This window comes from Tachypleus tridentatus, chromosome 2 (genome assembly GCF_004210375.1).
Source record: "Tachypleus tridentatus isolate NWPU-2018 chromosome 2, ASM421037v1, whole genome shotgun sequence".
NCBI classification, from domain to species: Eukaryota; Metazoa; Arthropoda; class Merostomata; order Xiphosura; family Limulidae; genus Tachypleus; species Tachypleus tridentatus.
In genome coordinates this window covers 37495854-37515450 of record NC_134826.1, presented here as the reverse complement: position 1 = coordinate 37515450, position 19597 = coordinate 37495854, and the positions used below count along the sequence as shown (strand labels likewise).

General features: G+C 33.5%; 1 protein-coding gene across 2 annotated transcripts; it reads right to left on the bottom strand.

Annotated features, from left to right (window-relative positions):
• Positions 1-3951: 3951 nt before the first annotated feature.
• On the bottom strand, positions 3952-19362 carry LOC143241063 (zinc transporter ZIP1-like). Of its 2 annotated transcripts, none has more exons than XM_076484555.1 (3): positions 19263-19362; positions 8238-8692; positions 3952-6509 (listed from the first exon to the last, which is right to left on the bottom strand). In XM_076484555.1, exons 2-3 carry the CDS (start codon positions 8556-8558, stop codon positions 5841-5843), a joined length of 990 nt encoding a protein of 329 aa, XP_076340670.1. In that variant the 5' UTR covers positions 8559-8692; positions 19263-19362; the 3' UTR covers positions 3952-5840. The 2 variants fall into 2 exon arrangements, with proteins under 2 accessions (XP_076340670.1, XP_076340660.1); XM_076484545.1 differs by lacking the exon at positions 19263-19362 and adding an exon at positions 18973-19104.
• Between the last annotated feature and the right edge of the window lie 235 nt (positions 19363-19597).

Below are 19597 nucleotides of genomic sequence, written 5' to 3'. Positions count from 1 at the left end.
CCCTTCATTTTAGATGGGGGGTATGGTGCATACAATCATTCCCCCCCCTACAGTATGGTCTGTTGAATTGTTTTATTGCATCACAGGCCTACAAATTTTGTTCTTTTGATTCTCGTGTTCTTACCAATCGAATTACATAATTAGCCCTAGATGTAGGTTTTTTCAGTAGCCGAAATGTACATCTTTAATATAGGCGTGCTTCTAAGCTTTTCGATCTAAGCGATAGTTCGTAAGTATCAGTCAGTAGCCTAAATATACATGCATGTATCATGGCAACAAGATTACTCTGTAATTGCATGTTTACAGCTTTCAGGTTCACGTAACTAGATATTACTAACTTGCAAGTTGAACAGCCCACGTAAGTAGTTGCAAAAATCATCACCCCTCATCGGGTGTAAAAAAATCTACGCCCCTGATAAAGACAGTTGTAATGTAAGTGTGAAATCAGTTACTTTCAGGGTTACATTGACAGCAATAACTTGATCGCTAAATAAAGCTTAAAATGGCCTTGAAAAGTTATCTCCGTAAACAAATCTCACTTGCATAAGGGTGAATTTTTATCATTTAAATTTAGTTAAATATACTTGTATCTTTGATTACGTTAAATTATAAAAATTCCATAACATAAAATTAGAAATGTTTCACTAATCACTACAAACAAATAAATATAGTTCAATCGAAATAAAATAAACATTAATTGAACCAAAAAGTTTGTTTTATAACTATTATCATTGATGAGATCAACATACTTAATTTCGTATCAAGTTTAGAAAACGCCCGAAAAAATTCGATGGTTCCCGAATGACAATTTTAGGGTTAATATATAATCAAGTACTTAAGGTCTCGTGATTACCAGTCTCAATCCCATAACTTCCTTGTACAAAGATCAACATAATCAGTGATGTCGAGAAAACCCACTCGTAGAAAAAAAATATATATATATATGCATGTAAAAAACGGCTTGTTTGGGTTGAGAAACTTTTTTACGTGGAAGAACGAACGTTTCGACCTTCTTCGGTCATCGTCAGGTTCTCAAAGAAAGGAAGAGGTAACGGACCTGAAGCTGACCACATGTTTCAAAGGGGTTGTGTAACTGAGTGTCGGAATGTAGAGGGCGTCCTTAGATGTTTGACTAAATTAATATGGGCATAAGGTGTTCCTTTGTTTATTTTGGGCTTGAGTTGTTGCATAAGTAAGACTTCTTTAATTTTGCATTTGTTTGTTTCTTTATTTAGTATTTGGGTGTTTTTTACGGTTACGTTGTGTGTATTTGACTTGTAGTGTTCGAAAACGTGCGAAGGTGACTTATGTTCTTTGAATCTGGTTTCCATTTTTCTACTTGTTTCTCCAACATAGAAGTTGCGGCAGTTATAACATTGTATTTTATAAATAATGTTGATGTGGTGTTTGTCAGTGTAGCTTTTACATTGTATAGACCTCAGTTTTGTGCCAGGTTTTTAAATAAATTTGGTATCAACTGGAATGTCGTATTTTGTTACTGTAAAGAGGGATATAACATCGAAACTGGCCATTAAAGCTTTATGATTAAGTTGATTAAGATTAGACTTGAAATTAAGAGTCTTTGATGAATGAGCTGGCTTATGTTACAAGAAAACCGAAAACAACCAACAGAAAGACAACTCAGACAATTTTATTGACATCAACAGCCAAACTTCCCACGAAAAATGAAAAATTTATATTTTCCAGAAACACCTAAAAACAACATCCTAAAAGATTTTATCAAAGAATTTTCTCACAAAACCATCAACATAATTTCACAAAACAGGAAGCTAAAAACAATCTTACAAAGAGAGACATTAATTCCATTAAAAACCTAAAACAAGACAAAAATATTCTAAAAGCATATAAAGGAAACTCTATAATCATAATGAACACAAATAAATATATATAAACAAACTAACATCCTACCAGACACAAATTTAAACCAATACACACAAATCCAACAAACACACACGAAACGCAACTAAAAATACTACTAAAATGAAAAAAGCCAACACAATTTCACAAACACTTTATTCCCACCTACGCAAAATTGATTCACGCACACCACAAATATACTGCATCACCAAAACCTCATAAACCAAATTGTCCATTACGATTAATAATGTCTATATATGAATCGTTTAATTACAATCTTGGTAAATACATAGCATGGGCATTCTCCAAATATGTAACATCAGCCAGCTCATTCATCAGACTCTTCTAATTTCAAGTCTAATCTTAATCATAAAGCCTTAATGGCCAGTTTCGATGTTATATCCCTCTTTACAAAAGTCCCAACCGCTGAAGCCTGCAAGATAGCCTTGGAACTCTATATCCGAGACCCTAACCCGTCTATAGACATTCCCAGCAACCAATTAGCAACCCTCATAGAATTCACCACGATGAAGACAAACTTCATGTTCAACAACCACAACTATATACAAACAAATGGCCTAAGCATGGGCAACCCAGTATCACCAGTTCTAGCCAATATTATTGTGACACAAGTTGAAACAAGCAATTAACACAGCATTACATCCACCACTATACTGGCACAGATATGTAGATGACACGGTTGCGGGATTCACATCTGCAGAACACACACAATTTTTTCAATCACATTAACGCTATACATCCCAACATTAACTTCACATGTGAACAAAAAGAAAGCAATCAAATATCATTTCCTAACCTCAAAATTACAAGAACCGATACACAATTTAAAACAGAAATCCACCGACAAATAACCCATACTGGACTATACATTCCTTGGGACTCAGCACATGAAACAAAACAAAAACTCAACATACTAAGAAACCAAATAAACACAGCGATAAAACTGTGCTCACCAGAGAAAATTAACGACGAATTAGACAAAATAAAACAATACTTCATCAACATCAAGTTTCCTCCACAAACCATAGAAAACATTATATGCACACACCTGGACAGAAAGCAAAATCAACCAACAAAAGTAAATATATCTCACGAATCAAAAAATCACGAAACCATATACTGCTGCATACCATATATTCTCGACATCAGCAGAAAAAATAACCAACATTTGGCAAAAACTAGTAACAAAATATGACATTCCAGTTAATACCAAATTTATTCAAAAACCAGGCACAAAACTTAAATCTATACTATGTAAAAATTACACTGACAAACACCTCACCAACATTATTTATAAAATACAATGTTATAACTGCCACGACTTTATATTGGAGAAACAAGAAAAATGGAAACCAGATTCAAAGAACACAAAAAGTCACCTTCACACGTTTTCGAACACTGCAAATCAAGTAACCACAACATAACCATAGAAAACACCTAAATACTAAATAAAGAAACAAACATGAACAAGCGCAAAATTAAAGAAGCCTTACTTATACAACAACTCAAGCCCAAAATAAACCAATACAAAGGAACACCTTTATACCTATATTAATAAATATATTCAAACATCTAAGCACGCCCTCTACATCAGCTTCAATAACGAACAAGTGTTCAAAGTAAGGGTAACTGTGACAATAATATATGGAATGGAAGAGTTACAATAATTCAAGCAAATATCATCCTTTGTTTTTTTTTAGTGATGGGGATTATATTGTTCTTTTAAGCAATAATAGTGAATATTGTTTTTGATCATCAATTGTACATTTTTGGGCATTTACATACTTGGTGTTAAATATTTTGAATTAAAATCATTAATTTGAAAAATTAAATTATATCAAGCATAACATTTACCCACATCCTTGGCACTGCAGGTGGATTGACCAATAATCCTTACTAATTACTCTTAAAAACCTCATATTTTGCCTTCCACATATCACACTAGCAATTTAATACATTTGTCCATTTTTTTTCAGGTTGGAAGAATATCAAAGAAAATATTATTTAATAGGACCATTAAAAACATTAAAAATTTTACAGAACACAGTAAAATTATTCTAGAAACATAATGAGGATTATTTTATTTGGCTGTCTACTTACAATAGTACTTCACAAATTGAAACTTTCTTCCTGAACATTACCTTATATTCCATACAGCTAAAACAAATAAGATAACAGATTTCAGTACAGTCATACCTAATTTCTAACTACAAACCAGAAAAGCAGCAACCAGTCAATAGCACCTACTGCTACAGGGTTTTATGAAGCTCTTTGAATTGGCTCACTTTTGCAACATACCCACATCTGAAAATGCAGAACATGTCCAATAGCATCACAATCTTCACTCCAGATCCTGGCATGCCAACCACAAGCCTAGTTTTTGCATTTAATTGATATAGACCTCTATAAAGTGCTATAGGGGTAGCATAAGGTAAACTTATATTACTACTTATGCATAACTACATCATGAAATTTCATCTATAGTAATGTTTTTTCGAATGTGCAGTAGGTGTCAAATTCATCGACTAGAAGCTGCTATGTTTGATTCTGTAATTGATTTTCAGCATATACAATAATAATACATAACAAAAGTCTTTATTACAAGTCAACACTTGGAATGAAAATTTGCAGTACTAAAATATGCTTCCCTTTTCATCAAATACTCAACATGTTAAGTGCAATAAATAGCATAACTAAAAGTAAAGTGCATCACAATATGTTTTGCAGAAACTTACGAATCATAATCACCCATAATGCACAATACAGATTTAATTACAAATACCTGTTTCTTCTATAAAAATTCAAAAACAAGTTCAAAAAGGAACTAAATGTATTATATTGCACACCTAAGACAAATATTTTCTCTATATTACAAAGTCATTTTTTGTTCTTATGGTGCCAAGTGTCCAAGTAACATGAAAACAAATGAATGTTTTAAATCTTACCATTTGTTAGTTTAATTTGCAACACAATTACAGTACATTCATACTCGTGTCTTTTGTACTTTTATCATTTGATAAAAATAAGACAGAATATGATGTAATTGAGATTTTGACACTTGTACTAAATTAAAGTTTTTCTTCCTGATGTTAAAACAAAGCTCAGAAACAATGAAACGTTATTGTAATAACCAAATGTTTTCCGTTACTCATGTTTACTACACCACCACTGATGGGTTTACAGTAATGGTTGAGTTGATTCTGTTTTGACAGTTGTTTTTGAAATAAGTTGTCTTAACACATGTACACAAAATTAAAACCTGCTAAAATATATATTTTTAAAAAAATACTTGAATTTCTTGACTCAATTTAAAACCACATCAACTCTATTTTACGATCAATCCTACAGACAATTCAAAATGAAGGTGAAGACTTAACAAATTGAAAGATATTTATACTAACACGTCTGCCAAATTACAACACAACTACACTTTTAACCAAACTGAGTATTAGATAAAGTCTGCTACTTGAACACAAATTCAATACATTGATTTACAATTGGAACATTTACTAAGTCAGTGTTTTGATTCACATCTTTATTAGAGATTCATTTAAGATTGATGAGTAACAACATTCTCAATAAAGTTGAAAATGAAAACTTCTGGTTAGTAAAATTTAAAATGATTTCATAAAAGTGTTTGTATTTGAGATGAACTTGCTGTTAATGTTTATATAAAGTAATAAAACATGTACACCTAGAAACAGTAGTCTGTTACCTCAACTTTTATCAAATAATTTCTAAAATTCTATGTTCACTGTGTGTAATTCAACCAATGAAGTAGGATAATGGTCATTCCTTGCATAGAAATTAAACATGGGAAATACATGTACGAGTTTCTACATACTTAGGTTATTCAAACTTTGAATAAATAAAGACAGAATAAAATAGAAAATGTAAAAATATATGCATCCATTTCCTTAGCTCTAATAAGTTTTTCATCGTTAATCAGGCTGAAGCCCAACAAGTGTGCAAACCACACAGAATCCCAGAATAACAAAGACAAGCTTTAGAAGACGATCATGGCTAGAATTTAGTTCATGAGGTAGGACTTCAAAGAAAGTAACATACAGAAACGTACCACAAGCAAGACCCTGCAAAACCCCACTAGTCAGTGCTATCCCACTGCCTTGGACCACATTCATGACAGTAAGGCCAATCGCTAGACCTAATGGGGCCATTACAGAAAATAGCAATATACATATAATTGCTGTTTTGTGTGAAAATTTACTCTGGACTACATTTAATCCAAGGGTAAAAGCTATAATAGTTTTATGTATGGTAACTGCACCAAACACTTTTAGTACATCTTCAACATTAGGCTGAAGCCCAATAGCTAGTCCTTCAAACACAGAATGCAGAGACAAAGCTAAAACTAATAGTGCTGAACGCAGAGTAGAATGAGAACTAGGATCTTCATGTACAGAAAATGAAATGTGGTCTTCTGGGTGTGGGTGGTTGCTAATACCTTCCAGACTTCCCACACTTTCAATACTAGACTGATGATCAAAGGCAGGTGAAACTGAGTAGTCTGAATCAAGTACATTGTGATTATGACTGTGACCAAGAAGAGGATGCGTTTCTGGACTTCTTTCTTTCCAGGTCAGAATAATCTAAACAAAAGAAAAACAGCTTAAAGTTGATTATCTTCATCTCAGTATTTCACAAGTGGGTAAATTTCATTTTCTTGTTAATTTTCAATTTTATTCCAATTTCCCCTTCTTTTCTTCCTAAAAAGCCACATTGAACGTTTATCTAAGGCAAAATGAAAAGTAATTAGTCCATAACATTTACATACATAAATCTGTTTATATACACTAAGTTTTTAAGCAAAAGACTAAATACAAATTGAAGTTTTCATACATTTAATTCAAAATTACAAATTACATGAAGTCTAATGACTAGGATAGTTGAGCAGTGGATTCAAATCATGCATCAAGAATAACCCAGATTATTACTACTTTCTATTACTTCAACTATCCAAGCAATCAAAATACTGACTAAGATATCTGCTCACTTTTTTTTAGCTAATTGAGGTTTGTTAGTATCATAACTCACAAAAATAACTAATCAAAATCAGGGTTTTCAATTATTCCTACTATTGAAGTGATAGAAATACTGCCTATGTGATTTCTCTTCATTATTTTGATTAATTCAAGATTATGTAGTTTCAGGCTGGCATGGCCTGCAGATTAGATGGACAAAGATGACTAGTAAATAATTTAGAGCAGGATTTTGAAATGACACAAAAGCATTAATTATTATACAAGATAAACAAGAACTGACAAGAAATGTACAGCTGCTGGATTTATTTTAACTATCTTAATATTACATAGCACAGTTTTCAATGATTAGAACTTTATTTAAACCAACTTTTATGTTGGTCACATACACATTTTGCAAGTGAAATTGGCCACTTGGCAAGAGCTGACAAAGATGAAAGTTCATAATTGTCTAAAGTTAAATAACGATGATGAACCCAAGTTTTTTTTCATGCAGTATTTTAGTTTTTTTTACATTGGCCTGATAATATCAAACTCGATAAAAAAAATTTCAGGAATCACTGCTACAGAAACAAATTGAACAAGCAATACAACACCAAGTGCTATGTATGTTAGTTTAGTATAAAATTAATGTGTATTAAAATTATCAAGGTAATTATTTCAGGACAAGACTGGCAGGTACACACACTCTTGCATAAAACAATGTATAGCTAAACTTGTGCAAGCAGTAACAATGACAAAAAAAGTAACTTAAAACCTGGTGCACTTCATTCAACATGAAAACACAAGATGTATTGAGCTAAAGAAGCATTTGATTATTGCTAAATTATTCTTCATTGGGATGGGAATTATGTTTGCTGTAAAGTTACTTGCAAAAACAGAGAGAAGACAATTTACTTATCTTGCAAAATAAGTATCTGTCTGATGCCACATCATATTTGTCTGACTGCTCTCTAAGTGAAACATACAACATCTAGCCATGGTTACTTAACACCTTGAAGCATTCAAACTATGATTGGCAGTTACAGCTACATGACCCATCGTAAGACAACCAATTCATAACCTGTACTTGTGAGTGATGGGAGGATATGAATGACAATTTTATAGCAGTTGTTTTGCCTCACATTATAAAAAATTGTTGTTTTTTTGTTTCATGTGGTTTGTAAGTATGTTCAGTACAATATATTTCTATAATACCTGTAATATGCAATACTGGTGGTACAACAAAATGCAGAACAAATTTTACAGTGTAGAACTACAGAAATGTGATATTCACATTTTATTCAGAAAAACCTAAACAGGTTTTCTAACTTAAAAGCTGAAAGTATACTGGCTCACCTGTTCAGTGGTCAATACCATTAAAAATCCAAATATCATGATAAATTCTGAGAAAGGAAAGCTTGTTTTGATATTCAACTTTTCCATTCCATTTAATAATTGCTCCTGAACTTCTGGAAACAGGTCCATTAAGCAAGTGGCAAGAAACACTCCACCACCAAAACAACTAAGAAAGCTAATAATCCTCTGACGAGTCGATCGTCTTGTAGGGTCTAGAGTCATGCGAATTTGCCTTGCAATGAATAAGGGTAGCATACTTGCAAAAAATGTGACCACCAAAAGTGTTGCAAGGACAATAACTTTAACAGCTTCAGTCTTCATTTTCTTTAAGGATTATAAATGGCAAAATATCAGAAAAACAGTAACTTAATAAGGCAGCAATGATTCTTTCTCAAAGTTTATTCCAACTCTTCACAAGGAAAGTAAATGATGATTTTCTCGTCTGCATGGATCACCTGCGAGAACAAAATGATTCATTTTTACAGATCAGAAACAAATTATATGAATATTTTAGATAAACTAAATTTAGTGATAATAGGTAATTCTTTATGCTTTAGATGTAAATTCTTACTGAAAACCAAAAACAGATATTAATTATGAATATACAAATCAAGTGGCAACAGTCATGTCGTGGAATTGCATGTATCAGAATTATTTTAATATTGTTTGGCGTTTTATTAGTGACGTAACCAAAACTTAATCACTTTTGAAAAGAGGGTTCAAAACAGCCCTATCAAATCCAAAATGTTCACACACTCAGATTACAATGGTGTGTTCACACCAGGAATCCAAAATTTGCAAGTCTTGTCCCAATCAAAATAAGCAAAGTGAAAAGTCATCAACTTGTCCAAGGTATCAATACACAACACAGTCAAAAATATTTATACAGCAAAGCAACATAAACTGCTTCCAAAAATATCTCAAGCAATTGGAGAATAAAATGTGAATGATGTTAGAAAAACACATAGGTTCAAGAAATGAATGTAACAATATGATACCTTATAACTTGAGCACTTTCATAATATTTCCATCAAAAAGAAAGGACTGCATTACCAAAACCAAAGCTATGATGAAATAAAATGTTTACAATACCAAAGAAGCCTTGAACAAAAACAAGGGACAACCAAACAGTCATAATAATGTTGGGTATACAATATGCCTTGATTATTGGAATAAACTGTAAAAATAGGACTAAGTGGTGGCAGTACACCAATCAGTTTTTAACCTCCTTTCACAAAGCTTCACATATAAAGAAATAATAACAAGAGAGTAGGAAAGAAAATAAAAAAAAATATGACAAAACAAGTTGTAGGTGCTCAAGCCAACATCTAATAGCAGCCTTCACTGTCTGCAGACAGTTGTAAAAAGATGATTGCTTTCAGAAATGAAAAAGTTACGCTATTGGAGGGTGGAGTGACCAAAAAAACTTTACCTCCTGAATCTGGTGTTATAGTATTAAAACATTAGTTACAGCAGACTTTAGGGGTGGAAGATAGGTCTCACATTAAAATATATGTAAAAACACCTGGTTTGGTTTGAGAAAATTTTTATGTAGAGGAGGGTTTTCTCGTCATCACTGATTATAGGTCTCATGTTAGTTTAGGCAACTCACTATGAATGTTATTCTAGTATATTTTTAGTTGCAGCATAGCATGTTGTGTAACTGCTGTTTTTTTGCAACTAAACTTTTAGCATGTAACTATCTCTTGACCACTTTGAGATCTAATTTGAGCTGCAGCTATTAAAGATTACCTCTTTTTCTGCTGTGTTCCTGTTGCAGAATGACTATATGCAGAGTTGGAATGCCAACCTCTGGGAGTAAGGTTTTTTTATTTCTAAATTTACTTTTGACTTTTCTAAGAGTAGCTCCCTTTACAGTTTGTTGATAATACCTGTGTAGAAAGATAGCAGAATTTCAAGCCCATATTGAAACCAAATATTTGCAGAAGAGCATGCAATCTCTTCAACTGCCTTTTTTTTTTTTACTTGTTGTACTGCAGTGCTATTTATTTACATGTCAGACTTGGTGAAAAGTGACCGAAACTAGTAAATTGTGTATTCCTACCATTATGTGGGTCCTACTTTTCCAGACACCTCCAAAAAACCAGGACATCTTTTATATCCCACATTACACCATGGCCTAGTGATTTCTTTTTGAAGTGCACCACTTGTTTAATACACGTATATAAATATTAAATACTAAAATCTAGGAATTAAATTATGCTTAAAATTTAGTAAAAATTTTAGATGGTTCAAAAAACAAACTCTTGGCATTATTTTTGTGTAGTTACATCACTAACAGACTATTTTAACAATGTACTAAAATCTGGATATTTTTCTTGGTTATTCTACATGCATTATTTTTTCAACTGTAAAAAAAGTAACAAAGATGAATAATCTACAAATTGAGTTATTTTTCATATATTAACTATTTTGCATTAAAAACATTTTTAGAGAATATGATAAAAATTACAAATGTTGAAATTGTCCCGATGTATATATTTTTACTTTGTAAAATTTACTACATCAAATACCAGTCCATCTCAAAACCTTTTTTGTGCAAACAAATTATGCTGAAATCAGAACTATATTGCATGTCTTACACAATACAATAATTAATGTTAGTAGAACTGATACTATATCCCATCATGCTGTCTTTATGCTTCACATGAGATTTATTACAGGTTTAAAAATACATTTTAAGTAGGTACAACAGAACAAATGAATAAACAGGAAATGTGATTACAACACTAATGTACGTACCTTGCCTCTACAAAATTCTAAGCCTCCTAAAAAGTGCTTATAGTCTCTAGGTATGTTAGTTTATGCTAAAAATGTTAATTTATATTATATAATTAAGAATAGAACAAATGAATAAAAACACCAGGAAATGTGACCACAACACTAAATGCACATATATTGCCTCAACAAAATTCTAAGCCTCCTAAAAATTGCTTATAGTCTCTAGGTATGTTAGTTTATGCTAAAAATGTTAAATCATATAATTAAGAATAGAACAAATGAATAAAAACACCAGGAAATGTGACCACAACACTAAATGCACATATATTGCCTCAACAAAATTCTAAGCCTCCTAAAAATTGCTTAGTCTCTCTACATGTTAGTTTATGCCAAAAATGAAAATATTTCATCTAGTTAAAAATATAAATTTCAGTGTTAACACATATTTAATTTACTAAAATTTGGTATTTTACATTTAATTTCTATTTACAACTAATAACATACATGTTTAATATTTAAAGCAGCTAATATTAATGACATGTCTTAAAAGCATTTTAATTATCTCTCTGGATTTCAGGACTCAAATAAGGATAAGTCACTTAACTGCTTACAAAACTACAAATGTGTTAATTTAATGCAGAATCAAGCTTTGCCATCAATTCTGCATGAGCTACAAAATATCTGTTTCCAGGTTGAATTAACTTATCAACAGTTGTATACAAAGGCTCATTTCTCTCTCTGTCAAATGTAGAACTTGCAATTTCAAGCCTCCCATCAGATTCTATGCAAAAAATGGGGAATTCAGTCACAACTACAAGACAGTTAATAATGTTTGGATGTATCATTCAACTGTTTTTATATTCTTAACTCTCATTTCTTTTCTCATTGGCACAAAAGGAAAATGCTGGCAAAACCCTGAAAGAGAAACAAAATTTGACAACCTATACAATTATATCAGACCAGCTCTGAATTCATAAGGACATGACAGTTAACAAGAACTAAAGGAGACCCACATGATCATCTTTCTTCCTGACCCCACAGGTATCATTCAAACTAGTTTTCTTGATATTTATGACATCACTTCATACACTTATAAAAAGCCTCAAAGTATTGGTTGGTTGGTTGTTTTGGGGTTTTATGGCACAAAGCAGCTACGCTATCTGCACCAAACATCCGTTAAAAAGTTAAAAGTAGATTTAATAAAATTCATAAAAGGAAATTAAGGCAAAACAAAACAAAGTTTAAAAAGAAACACAAATAGCATAAAACCAATGTTTACATCTAGTCTACAATGTTAAGAGAAAAAGTACAGTAGTTCAAGTTGTAAAGAACTCTCTGTAGTGTATCTGTAATTATCATAACTCACCAGAAAGACTAACAGGTTAAGTACAAAAACCACCGTCAGTCACCTGAAGTTGGCCTTTCCAGTCCTGGTTCCAAGTTATTTCATATTACGGCCATTTTCTAATTTCAATTCGAACTAGATGGACCTTGATTCTTAAAATGGAATCACAATGAAAATGCCTAGTGTATAAATTAAAAAGATTAATGTCCTTTAAAAATTTAAAACATTACCAAGGTGGACAGTGTCACCATCACCAATAACAATGTCTAACATCATGGACAAACCTTGGGACAGAACATGTTTAAAATGGTGCCTTCATTGAGAGTCGTAACAACAGCAAGAAAGTAAAATGTGGCTTATTGTGACCTGAGTGTTACACAGGCTGCATGTTGGCACATCAGTTCCAGAAAAAAGAAAACTAAGTGAAAAAACTGTGACCAATGAATAGTCTAGTTAGAACAACTTCCTCTTTCCAATCCTCACAGAAGCAAGACAGCAAAAGTCTAATATAGGGTTTTATTTGCAAAAGCTTGCTTTCACGTTGCTCACTCCAAGTCAACTGCCAGCTGGCACAGAGCCAAGCCTTGAATACAGGACCATAGTCCATATATGGAACAGGCACAGCAGTGAAAATGCCTGAGAAGACAGATTTAGCTGTGGTGTCAATGAGCTCATTCCTGGAAATACCAATGTAACCCGGTATCCAGAGAAACTGCATAGAAGTACATGTTAGAGAGAAATGGGCCAGTTGGTTTTAAATATTGATGAAAATAGGGTGTGAACTAACGTGAAGCAATTCCAGGGCCAGTAGAGAACTAAGAGAGTCAGTATAAATAGTGCAGTTTGAGTACTGCTTAGCTTCTATGTGATCCAGGGCAAGAGAAATGGCATGCAGTGCAGCAGTGAGCACAGAAGCTGTAGAGGGGATTCTGCACTCAACCACCAAACCACAACAAACCATGGCAGAGCTCACACAGTCACCTGATTTCAAACTATCTGCATAAATAGGAATAGAAGGATGGTTTGAAAGATGTTCAGCAAATAGCAGATAGTATTTCCAATTAGGAGTGTCTGCTTTTCTCAGATGACTTAATGACAGATCACATTTTGGGACTGTAAGAAGCCATGGTGAAATGGGGTGACCAGTGGATACAGCAATGTTATCCAAAGACAAACCCAATTAATCCAACTGAACCTGGATACGAAGGCCAAAAGGAGCAGTGGCAGATCGTCTATTCTAAAAAAGTATGGCCCACCAAGGAAGGAAATCATAACCCCAGGTGGGATGCTTTGGTAAGGAATGAAGTTTCAAAGCATACAATAAAGACAGTTGCAAATTGCAGAGGTACGAAGAAGGTTCATAAACTGTGTATAAGCTCTGAAACAAGAAAGTGCAGAGCCAAAGTCTTGATGATGAATGGGGCCCAGCATCTTTGAGGATGAGGTTCTGGCAGAGCCATAGACCAGTGATCCATAGTTGGATTTTGATTGAATAAGAGCACGATATATCTTCAGCGTAGAACATCAATATGCTCCCCAAGTGGTGGAATAGAGGACACGGAGGATGTTCAGTGCCCTTGTACATTTGATCCATAGCTGCTTGATGTGTGGTATAAAGGTCAGCTTACAGTCAAAGATAAGCCCCAAGAACTTTGTCTCAGGAACCACAGACATCACAACTTCACCAATATGGAGTTCAGGATCACAATGAATATCCTATTGGTGGCAAAAGTGCATGCAAACTGTTTTAGAAAGAGAAGTTAAAGCCATTTGCTGTGGTCCACTTCAATATACAAGTGAGGGTAATCTGTAGCAGTCTCTCAATATACCACATGTCCGTCAAGTGAAATCAGATGTGAAAGTCATCAACATAGAGTTCCTTTGTAATGGTAAGAGGGAGTTGTTCAGTGATGGCATTAATTTTTATACTGAAAAGTGTAACACACTAAACACAGCTCTGAGGAACCTAAAGGTCCTGTAGAAAAGTACAGGAATGTGTCAAACTCACATGAACTTGGAATCTCCTGTCCATTAAATTTTTTTTAATAAAAATGGGCAAATGGCCATGTAACCTATAAAAGTGGAGGTCTTGCAAAATGACATACCTCCATGTTGTATCATAAGCCTTCTCAATGCCAAAGAATATTAATACAAGATGTTGTTTGAGAAAGACTTCTCTGATTGATGTTTCAAGTCAAATCAGGTGGTCCATAGTGTAGCACTGTCGTTGGAACCCAAACTGGGTGGATGAAAGGTTGATTGATTGATTTTGATTAGAGGAACCAAATGACATGAGCATTAACCATCCTCTCTAAGGTCTTACAGAGACAGCTCAAAGCAACTAGACAGTAGTTTGAAGGAATCTTGAAATCCTTCCTAGGCTTCAAGAAAGGTAGGACAATAGCCTGGCACCATGCATCAGGAAATGCATTCTCCTGTCAGATCCAGTTAAAAACAATCAGAAGAATAGCAAGAGAATCAGGAAATAGATTCACTCATCCATTATACAGCCTGTCATTTCTGTACAAAGAAAACTGCCAAAAAGTAACTGTATAGGCAGGTTTCAGAAATGTTTCCTATAAGAAAAGACACATAGAATAGTAAGAAGCAATCAGTGCTTTGATGTCATCCAGATTAGAGAGTAAACTTCAACAGTTCCACTGTATCAAAGTAGCCATTTTTATTTATGTGAAGGCAAATTGGATGGAGACCCCTTCTGTTTTTGATCATATATTTTTGCTTTATTCAAGGGAGGTCTATAAATCTCTATGTATCCTGTCCTGGGTTGATTGGGCAGGTCTCTAGCATTGGAAGAATCCAGCAACTGAGAGAGAGAACAAATTGTTTTACATTTTGGGGCTGGAGAAAAAGATAGACCTGAGGAAATGCCCAAACTCAAAACTAAAAGAAGTGGATCCATGGATCTGCTGGAAGGAATGATGGAGACACAGAGGGGTGTTGACTTTGATTCATCAACTTTTTTAACCATGGAGGTCAAAAGACTTTTCATATGGTTTGAGAATGATTCTTTTGGAAGCACAAAGAGATCTGTTTGTATTTTCATTGTAGTAGTAGAATGAACTGCAGAAGCATACATCTGAAATGAAGTGGTGGAGAGTAACTTTCAAACCTCAGGGTAAGTAATGGTTTGAATCATTTTCAAACACTGTACCTCTTTCTTCTAACTACTGAAGGCAAGAAAGAAAATAGAATGGGTGAGACCCTTACAATTAACGTAGTGAGGGTCTGTTATACACTCATAGACTTCATGGCCCTTGCCATCTCAATAAACACACATCAAGAAACCACAACATCATGTCTTCGAGTGACTGAACTGCTGACATTGGAAACATCTGAGAGGGTTTGGAATATGTGGCTGTTCCTTGAAATTAAAATAACCTGCCTTGATGGTGGCAAGTGGACATGGTGATGTAAATATTAAAATTAGAACATTGGTCAGCATCATAATTCCACCTTTGCAAGCAGAGATATGCCTCACTACAGAAATCAGCAAGGATCTCTGACTCAAGGATGTCCTTCAAATCCCTCTCAACAATAGCTCCTCATGATTAATTCAAAGTAGCATGAGGAGTGACCTCAATGGGTATACCCCCAATTGCCTTCGAATGCAAGAGGCATTCATTGTGTTTAGCAGTGAATGTTTCTACCAATACATCACCAGAGCAAATCTTTTTGACTGACTAGGAGAGCCAGCCTTCTGAAGAAACAAGGGAGAAATTTGCCCTAAAGGTTTGTCTGAAAGAGAATGTAGTATAAGAAAATGAGGCGCAGGTGTTACAGAAGTTGAAGATTGCTACTCAGAACCTTTCAGATGTAGTCATTTACCTAGGCATTGTTTTTTTCACTATTTTATTTAATTTTTATTTGGGGTATCCATAGTAAAGAAAGTAGATTTTGGTGCTCACTGAACCCATCCACCATGGAACCTTATGAGGGGACACACCACAGTGCTAAACAAGGAGACTGCAGCAATGCCAGTGTTTTGTGAGCACTATACCCAAACATCAACATCAGATGTAATGTCCACAACACCCTTTGAGAACATCCTACACTGGTACTTGGTTGATCGTAGCCCAAGTGAACCACTCAATTGACCCAGGGGAGCCAACCCAGGACACCCATCTACAGGAATTCAAGGCTAAAGTAGTGTTTTATGCTTGGACCCCTTAACCACTAGGATTCTCTCGTCCCCCTCATAGGTCACCATGCACGGCAAACACGTGTGGATGTTTAGGTCTCAGAGGAGGTAAATTCAAAGAACAGAACTTTCTCTGGGGATCCCCTTACCACATACAGGAATCAACATGAATTTCTTTTCTTGACATCATCCTCAGTTTCTTCAGTGTGTAGTTTTAGGCCCTCTGAAGTAACATCTCTGATTCTTCCTCGCATAGTGCAGACAGCCCTCATGAAGCTTTGCATGAATTTCAAAAACAAACCCATTTCCAAACTTGATCAAAACAACTGAAATCATTTTAGAAAAAAACTGACAAATGTTATAACAAAAGCAATTAAAAAGTCCCTATTCACAGCATTAATTGCTTTGAGATTTTCTAACATGCTAGGTCTGTCTGGATTTGAATAAACTGGCTTGAGAATCATGGATCTGGAATATAAAGGCTGAGGAAGAAGCTAGTCTTAAGTATATTCTGATTCCAACATTCTTAGTTCTTGTTGTTTAATGTCCAAGGTAGTTAAATGACACTTCTAAAATTAACCAAATTCTTTTCCACATGCAAGGACCCTTTTACACCAAATTATTCAGTTTTTTTACATCAAACACCAAAGTGATGTCTATCATTTTATTTAACCTAGTCTTCAAATTTACAATTCTAGTAATGATATATTAGGTCATTACTGAGTGTTGAAAAACTACTTCGGATCAGTGAACATGCATATACATGTACTTGGCATATACTTACAATAACAAACTAGAACCAACTGAAAAACAAAACTACAGTTCTGAAGAAAGGTTACCTAATTCAATATTAGATATCCTAGTAAGTTTTAGCAGTGTAAGACTAAAGAGAGGGCATCTAGTTATCACTACCAACTTTTGTGCTACTCTTTTACCACTGAATAGTGGGATTGACCATCACATTATAATACACTCAGCTAAAATGGCAAGCATGTTTGGTGTAATGAAGATTTGAACTCTCAACCCTCAGATTACAAGTCAATTGCCTTAACCACCTGGCCATGCCAGGCCTTTTTATTAAATGTTTCAGATCAAAACTTTAGTCTCAAAATAAAATAAAACCTAAAACATCTCTTGCACACCTCTACTCAGTTTCTCTTCAATGGAACAATATGGATGTACCATTTAATTACAAATTGATATTTGTATGAAAGAATTACACATATTTAGGGCTTCAAATGAACTTATAATAAAGCAAATGTACTTTTTCCTTGTTCATCCAGCACATTCTGGTATAGCTCTGGAATATAAGCTTGAAACTGCTTGATATTCTAACAAAAACATACACATTTTGTACTGAAGAGTATTAATTATATCTCAACAGTTGGAAATTAAAAAAATTTGAGTCATAGGAAAATTGTCATTTGAACAAGTACATGAACTATAACAGTATCACTATGGTTAAGAAATGTATAAGAACATAGTAGAAATTCTTCAATAAAGAGACTTATACAGGTATTGAGCTATTTTAGATCAATCTGTAGGGACTAATAATGAAATAATCTTGCTAATAACAGAAGTAAATTATCCTATTGAATATACTTATTATAAACTAATGTTCAATTTTTATTAAAGTATGAGCCATACTACTATAAACATCATTTCCAATATGTAGTTCCTTCTTTTCCATAAGGAATTCCATTTATAAAATGGTTTCCAGATAATTTAGGCTTTTTACAAATACACTGACATGAACAAAAACCTTCAGCCAGGTGCATTCTCTTAGCACTAGAGATATACAACAAAACCAGAATGTTTAAACCAGTTTTAAAAGACTGTGCCAACCTGGAAAACAGACATACTTAAGAAAAAATCAGAAACTTTGATTTCAATAAAGCTCCTCATACAAGCAATGAAATACATTTCCTGCAATACTTTAAATTCAACCTGATTTTTGTTATGGTTGATATTCTTTGGTCACTTTTAGTTTTTTTTCGTCAATGAAACTTCAATTGGGATTAAAACTGATATTTATTACTGATACCCTTGTTATATAAAACAATATAAAAAACCTCAATAACTGGCTAACAGGATGAAGAGTGCAGAGGTGTGGAAAATTTAGAAATCATTATCATTAACACTAACAGCACTGCTAGCAGTGAAAAACGATCTCATCCACGTTTTTTCTTCCTAAATAAGTAAACTTAATATTTCGTCAAAAAGTTAATATTATTAAAAATGATGTTAAAAGCAGTGATTACGTAGTTGAACTTGAAAGTTAAAGTCGTCCATAAAACTATTGACATACTAAATTAAGTTGCAAGTATAACTATTAACAATAATACAATGTTACTAACTTATTCGTTTTACTTTTAATTTTATACATTAAGCCTAATGTTATAATATATACTTATAGTTTAAAACTATACGATATAACACTAATCTTCCTTAATTAAAGTAAATCTAAGCCAATAATTATGGAATCTTACTTCTCTCACTCTGTAATACAACACCCACACACACCATCAATTTCTAACTAACTTATTAACTTTCCAGTTTTACGTCATATCTCAACCACTAAACAGAAGGCTCTGACTCACGTGATGTTGTTTTTCTCTGGTGTTAAACTATAGTATTATCGTCTCAGTACTTAAATATAAAAAAAAAGTATAAATATATATTTGATATTACAATATATGTATAAATGTGATATTTAAAATTCATGTTACTAAATTATACAGGTTCTTATATTCTTAATTTCTCTTTGTACATCACTTACATGTTCTGTACTGACTTGATGCATTCCACACACATTTTGTTTCATCTCTCATAGGCCTCCTGATGGGTGGAATCTCTGAGAAATATTCCCGATGTCTTTGCTCTTCACAGTGGACCTGACACAGAATTATACAATAGTAATTTAACGATATTTTTAAAAACAATAATTATCTTATGTACACAATGAACAGCTATTTAAAAATAATGTCAAATGTTATAGGCAAAATACATTAACTGTTAAGAAAAAATGAAGTAAGTGTGAGAAAAAGAAATATATATGTATGTATGTGGTTGGTTACAGCAAAGCCACATCAAGCTGTCTGCTTAGTCCACCGA